Source organism: Mus caroli, chromosome 16 (assembly GCF_900094665.2).
Source record: "Mus caroli chromosome 16, CAROLI_EIJ_v1.1, whole genome shotgun sequence".
In the NCBI taxonomy this organism is placed as follows: Eukaryota; Metazoa; Chordata; class Mammalia; order Rodentia; family Muridae; genus Mus; species Mus caroli.
Window position 1 is genome coordinate 88,158,034 of NC_034585.1, and position 18,339 is coordinate 88,176,372.

The 18,339-nt window shown below is 50.6% G+C and overlaps 1 protein-coding gene across 1 annotated transcript in view; it reads left to right on the plus strand.

The window, feature by feature from the left end:
- Positions 1 to 18,339, plus strand: part of Dop1b (DOP1 leucine zipper like protein B) — a 283,094-nt gene that overhangs the window by 47,660 nt on the left and 217,095 nt on the right. The window contains exons 12-22 of the mRNA XM_029470323.1: positions 192 to 288; positions 851 to 1,042; positions 2,671 to 3,352; positions 3,799 to 4,070; positions 4,533 to 4,685; positions 6,097 to 6,197; positions 6,786 to 6,976; positions 10,525 to 12,157; positions 13,069 to 13,180; positions 14,785 to 14,973; positions 17,979 to 18,101. Coding sequence (XP_029326183.1) covers positions 192 to 288; positions 851 to 1,042; positions 2,671 to 3,352; positions 3,799 to 4,070; positions 4,533 to 4,685; positions 6,097 to 6,197; positions 6,786 to 6,976; positions 10,525 to 12,157; positions 13,069 to 13,180; positions 14,785 to 14,973; positions 17,979 to 18,101 — 3,745 coding nt within the window. The remainder of the gene's footprint in view (positions 1 to 191; positions 289 to 850; positions 1,043 to 2,670; positions 3,353 to 3,798; positions 4,071 to 4,532; positions 4,686 to 6,096; positions 6,198 to 6,785; positions 6,977 to 10,524; positions 12,158 to 13,068; positions 13,181 to 14,784; positions 14,974 to 17,978; positions 18,102 to 18,339) is intronic.

Consider the following 18,339-nt stretch of genomic DNA (forward strand, 5'->3'; position numbering starts at 1 on the left):
CCTGGGCTACAGAGTGAGTTCCAGGACAGCCTGGGCTACAGAGTGAGTTCCAGGACAGCCTGGGCTACAGAGTGAGTTACAGGACAACAGAGCCACACAAAGAAACCCTGTCTTGAATAAAAAGGGGTGGGGGAGGACAAAGTTTTCAGTGACTGTGGAAGGGTTAACTCTGTCTCCTGTGCTTAACACAGACCAGTGAAGCAGACCATTGGAGAAGCCATCAGCCCTCCCCCCACCGTCTCGGAGCTCTGCACCCTCCTGGTGTTCCTCCTGGATGTAATTCCCTTGGTAGGTGCACTGGATGCCTACTCTCGGTTTCCCCCTCAGCTCTCTTCGGTCTTTTCAGCCTGTTCTGTTCATCCTGTGTGTATGGGCAAGTGACTGCACACACACAGGACTGTGTCTGGGTCCGTGTGGTGTGGTGTAGATGGATAGTCACAGTTCTTTTTCACGGTGGTCTTCTACCTCTGAGCTGCAATCCCAGGCTTCTTGCATTCTTGCTGGTTTGGTTTTCTGTTCTGTTCTGTTCTGGTTTGGTTTGGTTTGGTTTGATTTGGTTTGGTTTGGTTTGGGCTGGCTCATTTTTCTATTTTAATTAAAAGGATTCATTTCTGGGCCTGGCTAAGCTAAAGTGTGGACACCAGTCTGTGAACTGGAGTTGCAGTTTTAGAGGTGACAGTGGACACACTTAATGTAGACTGCATGTGGCAGCGTTGGTATTTTATCCAGGAGATAAACTCAGCAGAAGGAGAGGGCACATCCTTGGCTTGGGGTTAGTGTGAAACTGAGTCCCAGACAGTCTGAGGTGCTTACTTCTCCACGGTGGGTAACTGCTACTTCTGTGTTCCAGGAACTCTACTCCGAGGTGCAGACTCAGTACCTCCCACAGGTGCTTGGCTGCCTGCTGCAGCCTCTTGCCGAGGAGGTGGAGGCCCTGAGCTTACCTGAGCTCACACACGCCTTGAAGACATGTTTCAAGGTGCTTAGCAAAGTCCAGATGCCGCCCTCCTACCTAGATCTGGAGCCCAGCAGCGGGAACTCGGTATGTGCTTCAGGATGCAGGCATGGTCGGTGCCTCCGAGGAGTGGGAGGCAATCGGCACAGAGATCATTGTGGACGAGAAGATGTGCAGCCACTGAGTGGAGGATGTTGAAGGTTTAGTGCAGATGATCTTCATCTCACCCTCTCCGGGGTAGCATAGACTCCACGAGTGGCTACACATGCTAATGACTACAGCAGCCCTTCCATCGTGAGTGTGTATGCATGGGGTTTGACTCACTTAACAAGCAAGTCAGAGTGTGCCCTCCATTGGCAGGGCAGCTTCAGGAACAGAAATCTGGCTTCTCAGTTTGAAGCTCAGAGCTCTTTTCCCTCAATGCTGTGTGACCCTTCACAAGCTTCTCCTGGGTCTGCTGGCCATCTGTGGTACTTCAGGCTTGTCACAATTGTATGGCCTCTGCCCCACCTCTGCATTTACATGTGCATGGTGTTCTGTGTGTGCAGTCTGTGCCTAAGTTCCCCTCTTTTTATGAAGACACAGCCTTTTTGGATTTAGGCCACCCAGATGCTCCCAGTTACCAGCCATTAACAGCCTTTCCTCAGATAAGGCCCACTACAGGCTGCGGAGGTTAGGGTTTGAACGCCCACCTGGGCAGCGCATGCATCACAAGCCACACTGTCTGTCACTCTGTCTGCCACTCTGTCTGTCACTCTGTCTGTCACTCTGTCTGTCACTCTGTCTATCACTCTGTCTATCACTCTGTCACTCTGTCTGTCACTCTGTCTGTCACTCTGTCTGCCACTCTGTCTCTCTGTCTGTCACTCCGTCACTCTGTCTGTCACTCTATCTGTTTTTCTCTGACTGTGCACAGGTGCATCCTTGTCTGTTTGCTATCGCAGTATCTAGTTTGTGATTTCTGTGCACCTCCCTGTGTGTGTGGACTTGTACTGTAACCATTTCCCATGACCAAGGTCAAGAAGGTTTGCAGTCAGGGTGCCATTGTCTCCAAAGGATACAGTTTGGTCCGTGGGCTGCAACCGAAGGGCCATGAGTACATCCTTGAAATGGTGAGAGGTGCTGCCACGCCAGATGAACACTTAGTGTTTGAGGCTCAAGGGGAGCATTGAGGCAGACTGCTCCCTAGGGGCGAGTTGTTAGCGCTGTAAACAGACAGATAAACAGTGGCATGTGGAGGTCTGAGGAGAGGTCAGGCCACATGCGCAGTGTCATCTTCTGGTTCTCACTGGAGAGAAGATGGGAAGGAGATGGGAAAGCTCCTGGGTTTAGTGGTTGATTGGTTGGTTTTTCGAGACAGGGTTTCTCTGTGCAGTCCTGGTTGTCCTGGAACTCACTCTGTAGACCAAGCTGGCCTCAAACTCACAGAGATCTGCCTACCTCTGCCTCCCAAGTGCTGAGATTCAAAGGATATGGCTGCATAAATTCCTGGTTTTAGTCTGCAGTTGGCCACCACTAGTTGTGACCAGTGAATCCATGTGTCAAATGATCCCTAAGTGTCTTTCCAGGATGGCTATCGCTGGGGGGGGTCAATAGGGCAGGGAAGGCAAGAATCTAGAGAAACAACCAAATTACGGTGGTTACTGTCATCAGCACGGTTCCTGCACAGCGGAGGAGCCTGCGGGATGAGAGATGGGGCGTTCCTTGTCTTTCAGAGTCCAGTAAAAGGAAGAAACAGTGGCATCACTGTGGAAACAGAGGCCGTGGTTGTGGGTGATGAGGAGCCTTCCTTTCCCCCACTGAAGTCTGAAGACAGTGGGATTGGGCTCAGCGCCTCGTCACCAGAGCTCTCTGAGCACCTCAGGGTGCCTCTGGTGTCTGCGGAAAGAGACGACATCTGGAAGAAAGACGGGACCATGCAGGCGACATTCCTTTGCATCCAGGAGCTCATTGCAAACTTTGCCAGCAAGAACATCTTTGCAGCGTCGTCGCTGACTGTATCTGGGGAAGAAAACAAGCCTGAGGAGCCCCCAGGGAAGAGCAACAAGGGCCAGACACAGAGTGCCGAGCACCCTGGCAGGAAGAGCTCCTGGGACCCTAAGCCCATCACCGTGCCCCAGTTTAAACAGATGCTTTCGGACTTGTTCACGGTTCGAGGGTCTCCCTTTAAGACAAGAAGCTCAGAGTCACTGTCGTCTATGCCCAGCAGCCCACACAGGAAGGCAGCAACCGAATGGGGTGTTGACCAGGTGGTGGTTGAGTTGGTAGGCTCCAAGGAAGACTGCAGGGAGGCCTTGGCTGCCGCCTGCCACCTGCTGCTGGACTGTGCCACCTTCCCTGTGTATCTGTCTGAGGAGGAGACTGAGCAGCTATGTGAGACGCTCTTCCAGGCTCCAGGTAAGAGGGAGGTTCTCCCAGTGCGTGCTCAGTCCACTGGGAATTCTGTGACAGGCTTGATGTTCAATTACACAGTCATGTCCACCCAGAAGGGGGCAGGGAAAACCCTCTTGGTCCAAATGATCAGAAATTCAAACCTTTTGACACAGGTACATGGTTTTGGGTCATTTTAGATTAGGGACGATCACCCAATAACTCTGCAGACACCCCCAAACCTGAAAACCCTGGAATCAGAAGCATGTTGGGCACCAAGCCTTTGGTTAGGGGCTCTGTGCAGGCCAGCCCATTTCCTTCTGTTCTGCATCAGTGACTGTTGTGTCTGCTTCTGACTCCTGTGTCAACTGTGTCTGACTTGGCAACTAGTTTCTGTGTAGATGGGGCTGGTCTCAAGCTCACAGAGCCACGCCCACCTGCTCCCCTCTCTCCTCTGGCTGGCGTCCTTTTAGGAGCCAGCGATTGCAGTTTTCCACCATGGCTGAAATCCCTCATGACAATTTGCTGCTGTGTGAGTGACTGCTCCCTCCAGAACATAGCCATCGCCACACTGCTGGAAGTGATAAACCACTCCCAGTCCCTCGCTCTTGTCATCGAAGACAAGATGAAGCGCTACAAAACCTCTGGGAACAACCCGTTTTTTGGCAAGTTACAGATGGTGACAGTCCCTCCCATTGCTCCTGGGATACTGAAAGTCATTGCCGAGAAAACAGACTTCTATCAGGTATTTCCCCCAGGGAATGTGTGTGTGGTTCATGGCCGTTTCCTCAGACTAGAATTGCTGACTGGCAAAGGGGTTGAGCGTGTCCAGTGTCATTTGGGGGTTGGAGGGACCTGGGACCGGCTGGTCTGTCTCCAATCCCAGCTCCTCACTGTCTGTGCCTCTCAGCAGGCCGGGGAAGTAGCTTCTGGTCTCTCTCAGCATGTAGCTTTTACCCTATAAGCAGGCTCTGGCAGGACAGTTGGGGCCCAGCACTGTGCTGTACCCCGGCAATGGGACAGTTAAGGTCTTGACCGAGCAACTCCTGGTGGGCTTTTCCTTTGTCCCAGCTGTGTCTTGTGACGTGATGATGGGTCCCATGTAGTAAATGTGAATAGAAGCCAGTCACTAGGACAGGCTCACATGAAGGGGAAAAGGCACAGGTGTTTCCGTGCTTGCGTGGTCTCCACTGCCTTTTCCCTGCAGAGGGTGGCTCGTGTGCTCTGGAACCAGCTGAACAAGGAGACCCGAGAACATCACATCACCTGTGTAGAGCTGTTCTACCGCCTGCACTGCCTGGCCCCGACTGCCAACATCTGTGAGGATATCATCTGCCACGCCCTCCTGGACCCCGACAAGGTGAGCCTTGCTTGCATCTGTATCCTCTGCTATGGCCAGCGGGCTGCTGAGTCTGTCCCACTTTACCTGCCCAAGGCAGGTTGTTCCCACTGAAGCTAAGTCTCTGCTGGGCTCAGTAGATGTCCCGATGAGCACAGGTGATCTGAAAGCAGGCTGGCAGATTCCTGGGAGCTCGAGCCATTGCTTTTGGGGTCCTGATAGTGCAGTTCTGTCCAAGTTGAGGCTCACCATAGAATTCTGACCTGATTCCCTGAAAGTCAGGATATGCAAACCTCTGGAGCTGTTCGTAAGGATTCCTACTTGCAGAGAGTTCTTGTCTCCTGAGAGTTTCCTGCAGTTGATTGTCCTTGTTCTTTAAGGCCATGGGCCTGATACTTTGAGGGGACATGAAGAAACTGTGTTCTGTGTTTTCCTTGGACCACAGCACTTCAATGTGATTCTGGACACAGACTAACACCAGGTCCTTTTAAAAAAGATTTATTTTTATTTTATGTGTATGTTTTGCTTGTATGCGTGTATATATGTATACTCTGTGTGTGAGTGTGTGCGCACATGTGCGCGTGCCTTGTGTCCATGGAGGCCAGAGTAGGCCCTGGCTCCTCTGAAAAGGAGTTGCAGATGGTCATGGGCACCACGTAGGTGCTAGGAAGTGAACCTGCGTCCTCCCCATCTCCAGCCCTGGGTGGCAAATCTTAAACACATACTTCACTAAGCGCACATCTAAAGCCAGGAGAGGGAGTACACACCTTTAATCCCAGCACTTGGCAGGCAGAAGCATCTCTGTGAGTTCCAGGGCAGCTGTGGCTGTGCAGAGAGAACAGGGAAGTGAGAGGAGACAGCACTTTCTCTTCTGGCCGAGGCTGCTTTTGTTATTCATATATTTTTACATTTATGAATGTGTGTGAGTGTGTGTGTGTGTGTGTCTGTCCTAGCACTTGTATAGAGGTCAAAGGACAACTTGGAGGAGTCAGTTTTCTCCTACCCTTGTGGATTCCCGAGATTGAACTCATGCCACCGGGCTTGGCCGTGAGCACTTTTTACCCCCAAACCATTTCTCTGGTCCTGCACTCATCATTTAAATGACACTTGGCACTGAGCCTGCTGTGACGGGGGTATGATTTCTTCATGGGAGGCTGGGGCAGGAGAATTCCAGGTTCGAGACCAGCCTGCACAACTTGGTGAGACCTTGTGTCAGAATTATTTATAGATAAATAAATAAAGCAAGCAAACAAGGTTAAAAGAGGGTGGGAGGGTGGGGTGGAGCAGCTGCTAGGCATGTTCAAGGGCTCAACACTAGTACCAAAGAGAGAGAGAGAGAGAGAGAGAGAGAGAGAGAGAGAGAGAGACGCCTTATGGTGACTCCCACAGCATTAGGGTGAAACCAAGTCCCTCCGTTTGTTTCTTCATCCAGGGAACAAGGTTGGAAGCTCTGTTTAGATTTTCTGTGATCTGGCACCTGACACGAGAAATCCAAGGTAGTCGTGTGACGTCCCACAATCGCTCCTTTGACAGGTAAGGCAGTTCTTCATTGTGACCCACTACCCTCGGCCAAGGGGGCACTGCAGAGACCCCTAGACATGCATTAGGCTTCAGAGGGAGAAGCAGCAAAGCTGCCAGCAGGATCATACGTGGGAGTCCATGCTGCAGAGGACAGGGTACCCACAGTCCTCCTACTTCACGTAGCCCGGTGTGAGATTCTTATGGGGGCTTCAGTGTGGTGGGGCTGAGGGAGCCCACCCTTCTCAGAAGCCCTGTGAGGCTTTGCAGTTTGCCCAGATGAGAGGACACCCAGGGGGATGAGCCTGGCCCAGACCTCATCAGGCCACCCATGCTCCGTTTCACTTGCTGCATCAGCACCGGTGTACATAAGATGTGTTCTTTGGTGAATTAGACTCCACTTTGTCCTTGCCCTGTGCCCACTGAGTCTCTAAAGGCACAGCCACGAAGCCAGGCATACAGCCTGTCCCTCACTTGGTATGTAAGGCCAGTATGATGAAGCTCCCTGGGGTATCTGGTTCAACCACAGGAGCTCACTGCAGGCCGTGGTGCCTGCCATGCAGGAGTGGCAGAGTGGGGACTCGGTGGCATCTCTCCCCACAGGTCCTTGTTTGTCGTCCTGGATAGCCTGGCTTGCACAGACGGTGCTATCAGTGCAGCAGCCCAGGGCTGGCTGGTGCGAGCGCTCTCCCTCGGGGATGTGGCCCGCATCCTCGAACCCATGCTCCTGCTGTTGCTCCAGCCCAAAACCCAGAGGACGTCCATCCAGTGTCTCAAGCAGGAGAACTCAGCCGGTGAGCAGCCTCACAGTCCTGGGGGGGGGGGGAGGCAACAGGTGCTGCACCCCACTGCTGTGGGTGCTCACCGCTCACACGAGTGACTGTGCCTTGGAAACTGATGGGGACTTTCACGTTTTAAGTACCACAGGAATTAGCACTTTGGACCAGTGGGTGTGGGTTGCTGTTTTCACTGAAAAGCCATGGCTTTGTTACTGAGAGGAAATATTTGAATCATGCAATATATATTATTATTAGCTGTGGTAACCTTGCTGTGCAACAGGACACTAAAAACTCACCCTCTTAGGTAAGAGTCTCCATACCCTCTGACCAGCATGTCCCCTTGCCTTCCTCACCCAGCCTCTGCAGCCACCTCTGTTCTTGCTTCACCTCTGTGGGAGTAAATTCTAAATGTTGTCACTATAAAAGAGATGGCAAGGAGAGTTATGTGAGTGGTTTGTTTAACCACCCATGGTATAAATGCACATTTAAAAAACCACACTGCATCCTGTCAAGATGGGAGCTTGTTATCTACACTCTTTCAGGTTAGTAGCCCACATTTTAATAAGCACAGGGATGCTCTATTGTTTCACAGGAGAAAACAATCCATGTGTGTCTCTAGTGCACAGTAGAACCCCCTCGCCAGTGCCCCTTGCCTAGCAGAGGGGTGGTGCCGGGTGTAAGCACCATTGTTAATGGAGGTCCCCGAAGCCCCTCTGCATAGATTTGTACCCCTAGTCTGGGACAGTTTCCGGTTACTAAAAATGTCAGATTCCTATGGCATCTGGTCAGGTGTCCCTTATGTTTGTCCTAGTCTTACAGAGAGCAACAGTGCCACCCTGAGGTGGGTGGAGGGAAAGGAAACAGTCTCCTTTGTGCAAGGCTCATCCCAAACCTGGGCGGGGAGGGGTGGGGAGGGGGAGCGGGCTACCTTCTCCAGGAGACTGAATTTATTCCACAGCCTAGAAAAGGGATGATTGGAGAACTACACACTACACACCTTCATTATGCTCTGCATGGCAGCTCTATACTTTAGTATTTCTTTTGTCTTTTGTTTTATTTGTATGTGTGTGAGAATAGATGTGTGCCCCCACACACACACACACTGTATGGGCACATGTGTGCCATGACACCTGTGCAGATGTGTGCCCCCACACACACACATACTGTATGGGCACATGCGTGCCATGGCACCTGTGCAGATGTGTGCCCCCACACACACACATACTGTATGGGCACATGCGTGCCATGGCACCTGTGCAGATGTGTGCCCCCCACACACACACATACTGTATGGGCACATGCGTGCCATGGCACCTGTGCAGATGTGTGCCCCCCCCCCACACACACACACACTGTATGGGCACATGCGTGCCATGGCACCTGTGCAGATGTGTGCCCCCACACACACATACTGTATGGGCACATGCGTGCCATGGCACCTGGCAGAAGGCTTTCCTCTCTCACTGTACAGGTGCCAAGGATAGAACTCGAGCCATCAGGCTTTGTGGCAAGCAAGCTGTCCTGCCAGCCAGCTCTCGCCCCTCCTCTTTCTCCCTTAAAAAAAAAAAAAAAGAAAAAAAGAAAAGCCCCACTGTGTGGTTCTTCGGTTTCTGTTTCCCCACTGCCTCATTACTTCCTGTTTCCTTCCTGGTGCCAGTGTCGCTGTTCCCTGGCAGTACAAGAGAATGAAGAAAGGAAGGTGCCGCCTGCTCTGCCATGTCTGTGCTGCTATGGACTGTGCGCTCACAGGCTGTCCAATTCTGGCTTTCAGGCTGTCTGTCCCTGGCTTGCAGGCTGTCTCTGGCTTTCAGGCTGTCTGTCCCTGGCTTGCAGGCTGTCTGTCTCTGGCTCAGGCTGTCTGTCTCTGGCTTTCAGGCTGTCTGTCTCTGGCTCAGGCTGTCTGTCTCTGGCTTACAGGCTGTTTCTGGCTTTCAGGCTGTCTGTCTCTGGCTTACAGGCTGTTTCTGGCTTTCAGGCTGTCTGTCCCTGGCTTGCAGGCTGTCTCTGGCTTTCAGGCTGTCTGTCTCTGGCTCAGGCTGTCTGTCTCTGGTTTCCACTGTTCCTTCCTCTCTTCACCCTGCATATTGAAAGCTACTTCACCAAGATTTTTCACAGTATCAAAATCTTTGGATTTTCACCTCTCTTAAAAAGAGAATTTATGGGCTGGAGAGATGGCTCGAGTTGAGAGCACCGGTTGCCCTTCTAAAGGACCCAGGTTTAAGTTCCAACACCCACATGGCAGTTCGAAACTATCTGTAATTCCAGTTCCACGGGATCTGATATCCTCACACAGACATACATGGAGGAAAACACCAATGTAAATCAAATTTAAAAGAGAGTTGGTATTTAAAAGTGCTGTATATTTTCTTATTGCAGAAGTGTTACTGTGTCTGTTTTAAATTTTAGGTAGTGGCTAGGCATAGGAGCTCACACCTGTAATTCCAGCACTCGGTAGGCTTGGACAGGAGGAGCATCAACTTGAGACTGTTTGAACTATTTAGCAAGTTCCTGTTTAAAATTATAACAAAAGTGAATCAAGCTGGCACGGGAATGCCAACTGGGTGACAGCACTGAGAAGACAGTCCCTGGAGCAAGCTTTCTAGGGAGACTAGCCATATCTGAGAGTGCTGAGCTGAGACACCAGCCTCAGGCCTCCTCACATGCACACACATGTACCCATACATCTGAGCATACAGTGCATAAACACATACAGAAACACCATGAATGCACACATACATGTGCAGAAAAAAAGAAAGAAAGAAAAGAAAAGAAAAAATCCTCCCAAAAATTCAGAAGTACAGGTGTTACACGGAGATGCCCTGACAGTGTCAGCGGACGAGCTGGGCACTGCTGCTGGGTGGCAGATGCTGTGTGAGCTGGACACTTTCTCCCGTGGGCTCCTTGTGTACAGTGTTGTGTATCTGGACGCTCCCCCTCACTTCTCCTGTACAGACCTCATAGTCATGGGCATTGGCACGTGCCTTACAGCCCAGCGGCCTGTCAGTTGCAGGCATGCCCCGCACCATCCCTGCAACCTTTCTGTGGCTCTGGGGCACACTCTCCATTTTCTCTACATACTGTCCTAGCGCGTGCCCCATCCTCACAGCTTTGAAAGCTGCTGATGTGTCTGTGGAATACATTTCCAAAGAGGGAATTCCTAGGGAAAAGATCACTTATATTTTTCCAAAATGTAACTAGTGCTCACACTCCCTGGATATTGCTAAGAGCCGGGTGCCCAGGGCACCACCCCAAGCTAGCGCNGTGCTGGGGATCAAACCCAGGGCCCTGGATATTGCTAAGAGCCGGTGCCCAGGGCACCACCCCAAGCTAGCGCGGTGCTGGGGATCAAACCCAGGGCCCTCTGCACTCTAACTCGACACTCTCCCAACTGAGATACCTCTTCCAGCTAAAGGACAAATTTACAATGCTCTGTCTCTGTTTTGCCCATGACTTGATACAGTTCCAGTGGGCATTGTCTCCTTTAAGCCAACGATCACCTCAGAGCTAATTTGTCATCTCTAGCAATTCTGGTTTAAAGTCCTTTGTCATTTTGTGATTTCCAGAGGATTTACACCGTTGGTTTAACAGGAAGAAGCCCACGTGCAAAGAGGCGTGTGGTGAATCTGAGCCGCAGGAGGGTGCCCCTGAGGAGCGCCTGCCTCGAGGACAGTTCACCACCGTGGATCGAGAAGCCATCTGGGCTGAAGTAGAGAAGGAACCAGAGAAATGCCCACCAAGAAGTGATCTGAGCGAGGAAGACCTGCCCTACTACGTGGACCTTCCAGACAGGATGACCTCTGGTGGCGGGGATAGCAGTGAGCACACAGAGTCTGCAGACACGAGCTCTGGCCACACTGACAGTGAGAACACATCCACTTTCTCATCTCCCTCCCACGACCTGCAGGACCTGAGCCACGAGGAGAACTGCTGTGCTCCGATCCCCATCGGGGGCAGGGCATACTCCAAGCGAGCAGCCTTGCTGGCAGCCTTCCAGCCAGAAAGCCCCAGGTCCAATGCCAGGTTAAGCCTGGTGCGAGCAGACTCAGACAAGACGCAAGCTTCCGAGTCGTTTTCCAGTGACGAGGAGGCTGACGTGGAACTCCAAGCCATCACCACATCGAGGCTGTTGAAGCAACAGAGGGAGAAGCAGGAGACAGTCGAGGCCTTGTTCAAACACATCTTGCTTTACCTGCAGCCCTACGACTCCCAGAGGGTCCTCTATGCCTTCTCCGTGCTGGAGGCCGTGCTTAAGACCAACCCCAAGGAGTTCATTGAGGCTGTGTCCAGGACAGGCATAGACACCAGCTCCACTGCACATCTCAACCTCATCTCCAACCTCCTGGCACGACACCAGGAGGCCCTCATTGGCCAGAGCTTTTATGGCAAGCTGCAGACCCAGGCCCCCAATGTCTGCCCCCACTCCCTGCTCATTGAACTTCTTACCTACCTCTGCCTGAGCTTCCTCCGGTCCTACTACCCCTGCTACCTGAAGGTCTGCCACAGGGACATCCTTGGCAACCGCGACGTGCAGGTCAAGAGCGTGGAGGTCCTCATTAGGATAACAGCACAGCTGGTCTCCATGGCCAAGTCGGCGGAAGGGAAGAACACGGAGTTCATCCACAGCCTGCTGCAGAGATGCAAGGTCCAGGAGTTCGTCCTGCTCTCGCTGTCCGCATCCATGTACACCAGCCAGAAGCGCTATGGCCTGGCCACTGCCAACCGGGGCGGCAGGCTCCTCGTGGAGGACAGCCTCTTTGAGGAGAGCCTCATCAATCTGGGGCAGGACCAGATCTGGAGCGAGCACCCACTGCAGATTGAGCTGCTCAAGCTGCTGCAGGCCCTCATCGTCCTGGAGCACCACCTGGGCCAGGGCCAGGAGGAGGCAGAGACGCAGCCGGCCCTATCCCGAGAGTGGCAGAGGGCTCTCAACTTCCAGCAGGCCATCGGTGCCATGCAGTACGTGCAGCCCCACCCCCTCACCTCCCAGGGCCTTCTGGTCTCAGCTGTGGTGAGAGGGCTGCAGCCCGCCTATGGCTACGGCATGCACCCCGCCTGGGTGAGCCTGGTTACGCATTCCTTGCCATACTTTGGAAAGTCTCTGGGCTGGACAGTGACACCCTTTGTTATCCAGATTTGCAAAAATTTGGACGATCTGGTCAAGCAGTATGAAAGTGAATCTGTCAAGTTCACCATCAGGTATGCTGGAACTTGATGCTCTTATTGGCAGATTTTGTAATAAATGTCTCTGTTGCCAAGGCAATTGAAAGATAATCAACCCCCCTCAGAAGGCTGGGGACTGTCATCAGCAGGAGTGTACCTGTTTGCATCCTTTGGCTTTTTTTTTTTTTTTTTTTTTTTTTTTTTTTTTTTTTTTTGGTTTTTCGAGACAGGGTTTCTCTGTGTAGTCCTGGCTGTCCTGGCACTCACTTTGTAGACCAGGCTGGCCTCGAACTCAGAAATCCGCCTGCCTCTGCCTCCCGAGTGCTGGGATTAAAGGCGTGCGCCACCACGCCCGGCGCATCCTTTGGCTTTAACCCCATATGTCTCTCCTGCTAGCATTTATAAACCCGTGGGTCCATCTGGAAGGCCTTACATACATAGTACATACTGGTTGAACTCTGTGCTAATTGATACCCTGTGTAAATAAATCCACACAGCAACCCAGGCCTTCTCAGAGGTGCCAGCCAGTTAGTTAACTCTGTTAGTTTTGCGAAATAGAAATAAACAAAACCAGAATCAGCTTTAGAGTAGCTCTAAAACACCTAAAACTGTTTTTCAATAGTGACGACTTTATAACATAAAGCAGCACCCAAAATGCCTGTGCTTTCGGGAGCCCAGTCAGTCAAACACAGCGAGTCGATCGCTGTGTTCTGTGTTTACATGTCAGACTGCAACCTTCATGGCCTTATATTCTTTCAAATTCTCAAAACCAATTTCTTGTTTTTTAAATATTCTTCTAATACTTACCATTGTGTGTATGCAATGTGTGTTTTCAAGGACAAGCTGGGATGCTGTTCTTTTCTTCTAAGTTGGTTCCGGGACAAACTCAGGTCATCACCCCCACCCCCCATTATTTTATTTAACAATTTCTCATTTCTTCTCCACAGCACAACCTCAAAGAAGGAAAACATTTCTCCCGATTACCCGCTCACTCTTCTGGAAGGTCTTACGACCATTAGCCATTTTTGTCTTTTGGAACAGCCTACCCAACATAAAAAGGTACATTTCCCTCCCCCCTAGAATCTGAGGCAAATTGTTTGTTTTGTCTTTCCTGGACGACTGTGTTAAGTATATAATGATACATGAGTGATGCAAATGTCATGCAAATATATGTGAACTGCAAATGAGAATACAAATATAGGAGGTCTACATGTGTGCAATATGCAAATATATGCAAGATATTCAAATGTATACACAAACATAGGTGTGTATACACAAGAAGCAAAAGTCGGTGAGTCCTTCAGCCTTTGCTCACTGATCCATCAGCTGGCAATAGTAGTAAGATAGAAAGCAGATTGACTTTCGGCTTGCTTAACTCGTGTGTGTGTGTGTGTGTGTGTGTGTGTGTGTGTGTGTGTCTGTGTGTGTGTGTGTGTCTGTGTGTGTGTGTGCGTGTGTGTGTGTGTGTCTGTGTGTCTGTGTGTGCTGTACACACAGGCACATTCGTAAGCCTGTATACATGCATCTGGAGACCAGAGGAAGATTTCCATTCTTCCTCTATTGTTCTCTACTTTTTGCCCTAAAATGAGGTCTAACTGAGCCAGAATCTGTCTGCTTTGGCTAGTCTGGCCAGCTGGCTGGTGAGCTCCCAGGATCTGCCTGTTCCTCTCCAGTACTGAAGGTACAAACACACAAAGCTATGCCCCACTTTTTTTTTTTTTTTTTTTTTTTTTTTTTTTGGATTTTTTTTTTTTGTTTTAATAACACTTTTTTTTTTTTTTTTTTTTTTTTTTGGTTTTTCGAGACAGGGTTTCTCTGTATAGCCCTGGCTGTCCNGGAACTCACNNTGTAGACCGGGCTGGCCTCGAACTCAGAAATCCGCCTGCCTCTGCCTCCCGAGTGCTGGGATTAAAGGCGTGCGCCACCACACCCGGCTTTTGCCCAACTTTTTAAGCCGATGCTAGGGATTTGAACACATGTCCTCCTGCTTGCACAGAAACACCTTTCTTGCTCGTTAAACCATCCCTTACCTTGCACTCATCTTAGTGTAAGTGATTTTGTTTGTTTTAACCTCCTGATGTCGTGATGGGACGCTTGTGAAATCTGAGGTGGCTGCTCTGCTGTGTCTAGCTAAGTCTTAGGACGAAAGCTGGGCCCAGTGGTGCATGCCTGTGGTGGAGGGAAGAGGATCAGAATTCAGGATCCTCTTTAGCTAAGTTAAGTAGCAACTTTGAGACCAGTCTAAACTACATGAGACCCTCTCTTAAAAACAAAACAAAACACAATCTTAAAGTATACCCACTGTTTTGATTGATTTTTAAAACTTTATTTAAACTGGGCATAGTGGCCACACCTTCACTCCTAGTCCTCCAGAGGCAGAGGCAGGTGGATCTCTGTGAGTTCGAGGCCAGCCTGGTCTACATAGCGAATTCTAGGACAGCTAAAACTACATAATAGAGAGTCCCTATCTCAAAAAAGTTTATAACGTGAAGCTTTGTATCAGCTCTGTCTCAAGCAATGGGTTGATACATACAGGGACAGATGTCACTTCCAGGCTGCCTCATGGGTGGTGATCTACCCTACATCCCAGCAGCAGCAGCATCCCCAGGGGAAAGGGGACTTGGCTGGGGCAGTGAGCCTCAGGCGCCCATTTGAACTTTCAGACCGCTGCCGTAAGCGATCCCATCAACCTGAGAAATGCCAAGAACGCCATTTTGGAAGAGCTGCCTCGAATAGTGAACACCATGGCCCTTATCTGGAATGTTCTCAGAAAGGAGGAGACTCAGAAGAGACCAGTGGATCTCCTGGGAGCCACCAAAGGATCATCCTCTGTTTACTTTAAAACCACCAAGGTGAGGCCTTCCTTGGGTCTGTTGGTTTGTGTGTGAGCTGCACCCGCGCAGCCTCCCGAGTGCTGGAATCTTAGCTGAGCCTCACCCTGTTGCTTTTCTCTCTGGCTGCATCGTTCCCCGGGTCTCTGTAAGCCAGGATTGGGGGCACATGCCTGCACTCCAGCGCTCAGAGAATAGCATTGCTGCAAGTTGGAAGCCAGATGGAGCTGCACAGTGAGCTCCAGGCCAGCCAGGGCCACATAGCCAGGCCTCGCCTCGGTAAACAAAGAAAGCGGTGCACATATGGAAACATATATGCAAATATTAATAAAAAGGCTTAATGGGACCCACAGTCCAAACCAGACGGAAAAATCTCCCCTTAAGATAAATATGATGGGGCTGGGCAGTGATGCCGCACACCTTTAATCCCAGCACTCGGGAGGCAGAGGCAGGCGGATCTCTGAGTTCGAGGCCAGCCTGGTCTACAAAGTGAGTTCCAGGACAGCCCGGGCTACACAGAGAAACCCTGTCTCAGAAAACCAAAAAAAAAAAAAAGGATAAATGTGATGGCCCACGCCTATAATTTTCATTTTCAGCATGTTAGAAGTGAAAGCAGGAAGATCAGGTGTAGCCATCCTGAGCTACATCTTGAGAGGTATCTGGAGATACACGAGACCCTTTCTCATAAAAACCAGCAAACCTGTGTGTTTATACAGAGCAGAGGAATGCAGTGGTTTCAGCTTTCTTGAAACACATTGTTGATAAAAGTCTGATGATTAGACTTAGCCCTTACATGAGTGTCTGTGGACTCTCCCCTTAAACATGGCTCATCCCTCAGCGGTGTCTCTGAAGCCTGGGCTATGGTGGGCACGTGAGAGCTTCTTTATCTTTATTAAGCAAATACCCCCGAAACATTGAGTCTGTTGGTTTTTTATCTCTGTCTCCGAAGTCTGCAGGCACAGGAGCTGGTCTGTAATAATCTGATACTGTTTATGGTGGCTCACAGTTATCGAGTGCAAGAGTTGGGTGGCCTTGGGTGCCAGGCGCGGCTTTGAGTTCACACTGACCAGTGATGGACAAGTACACCCAGAACATCCCATCAGGTCCAGACATGCTAGACAGAGTGCTGTCCTCATGGCCATTGCTGTCTTGAAATCAGCAGCTCTGATTGGTCCTACAAGACTCTGACTCCTGCCTTTGGGTGGGGGAGGGAACGTGTACAGAGACCGAGAGCATGTGGAGCTCCACCCTCCCGGAGGAGATTTTCCCCCTGTGGTCTGAGTTGCCCTTGTTCCTGTAGGTAACCCCAGTTAAGCTCCTGGCGGGGAGGGAGGGTGGGGTGCAGGGGTGTGACAGCTCAGTGGGTAAATCATCTGTACACACACACACACACACCTCACATCTCTCTCATAAATTATAAATAAAAATTGGAGTTACTGAATTCTTAAAAAAATGAATAAGCTGGGCGTGGTAGCACACATGGTTAGTCTCAGCACTCGGGAGGTAGAGGCAGATGGATCTCTATGAGATTAAGCTTAGCCTGGTCTACAGAGTGAGTTCCAGGCTACATAGTGAGACTGTCTTAAACCAACTCTGGGCCATCATTTCTTGGCTCTGTCATTAGTGAGTAGATACTCAGGTCTCTGCAGGAAGATTGAACCCAATAGGTGTGTGTAAAGGGACAGCCATGCAAGCTCACACTGCTTATGGAAAGAAAGCTGCTCTAAACAGGTCCCGAAAATCCTTTGCACTACTCATTCTGTCTGGGCCTCAGTTTTATTATTAAGCTCTCCTGCCTCGTGCGCAGATGAAGCGATTTCGATAAAGGACAATGTTTTTCGTCTACTGTGGAGCCTGAGTGTGAGGACACGGTGCTCATGGCCTCTGCCAGGCACCAGGCCCTGCTTGTGCTCTTTCGGGCCAGCCAGGCAAAGCCGCTGTCCTCATGGCAGTAGTGCACAGCTGCAGGATGCTGCCTGGGCGGTGCCATCAGTATTGGGCACAGTGGCAGGTCTGAGACCATGGTGGGAGGGCTGTAGCAGAGCAGAGTGTTTGGGGCAGAGAGAACGGCTGCTTGCAGGAATGTGGGAAACCCAAAGGCAGAGTACAGAGATGGCTAGGGCCAGGTTCCATCTTTATCCTGAATTGCTTAACTAATACAATTTGGTAAGTGCTGCATACTTTTAGAACTTAAAAATCAACGTTTCTAATGATTCTAAGCCCTCTCCCTGCTGCTGTAGGTACAGCGAGACTGTGGGATTTCTGTGGGACTGACGAGTAGGTAGTGAAGTTCAGTGGGAAAGCACTGGCCAGGCATGCTCCAGCATGCTCCAGACCCTGGACTCCAGCTCCTGTGCTGCAGAAGGACACACACAGACAGGCGCATACATCGGTACACATGCACACAGAGGCGTGCACACATACGCACACAGGTACACAGACAGGTTTACACAGTGGTACACATACAAGTATGCACACTCACACAGGTGCACACACAAGTATACATACTCACACACAGTTACACAGACAGGTATACATACATATGCAGGTGCACACACAGAGATATATACACACAGGCATACACAGGCAGGCACACATAGTGATATACACACACGAGTGCATACACAGAGCTATATATACACACACAGGTACACTCACAGAGGTATACTCACATAGGTGTACACACAAACACCGGTGGTCAGGTTTAATCACCTCTCAGTAATATTTACCATCTCAAGGCTCTGTCAAGCAACTCACCTAGCTGTGTCCCCATCCTGGCTGCTCACCGTGCCTTACCTCTGCCCTCTCACATCCAGCTCATGGGAGGAGACTCAGCCCCTCCTCTGCCCCAGTCCCCACAGTAGTGCTGTGAAGCACACTGCTGTAATTCTGAGTTGCTGAGTGTGCCTCAGGTACGGGCCTGATGCTACTCTGTGAAGACTTTTTTGTTTTTGTTTTTTGGGTTTGGTTTTTTTTTTGTTTTGTTTTGTTTTGTTTTAGTTAACTCTTGCTTTTCTTTTCACCAGACCATCAGACAAAAAATTTTAGACTTGCTAAACCCCTTGACAGGCCATCTTGGGGTCCAGCTGATAGCTGCGGTTGCTACCGTGTGGAACAGAAAGCAGGCACGGCGCCACAGCAAGACCAAGGTAGGATGAAGACGGAGAGGGCGGCACCTGCTGATCCCCACAGACTGTCCTCTAACCTCTGCACCCACACTCACAAGATAAAAAAATGGAAGAAGAAAGATAGAGGATAATTGTGAGGACAGGAAGCATCAACCTTGGGCCTCCACACCCATGCACACACTCACACCCATGCACACACTCACACCCATGCACACACTCACACCCATGCACACACTCACACCCATGCACACACTCACAC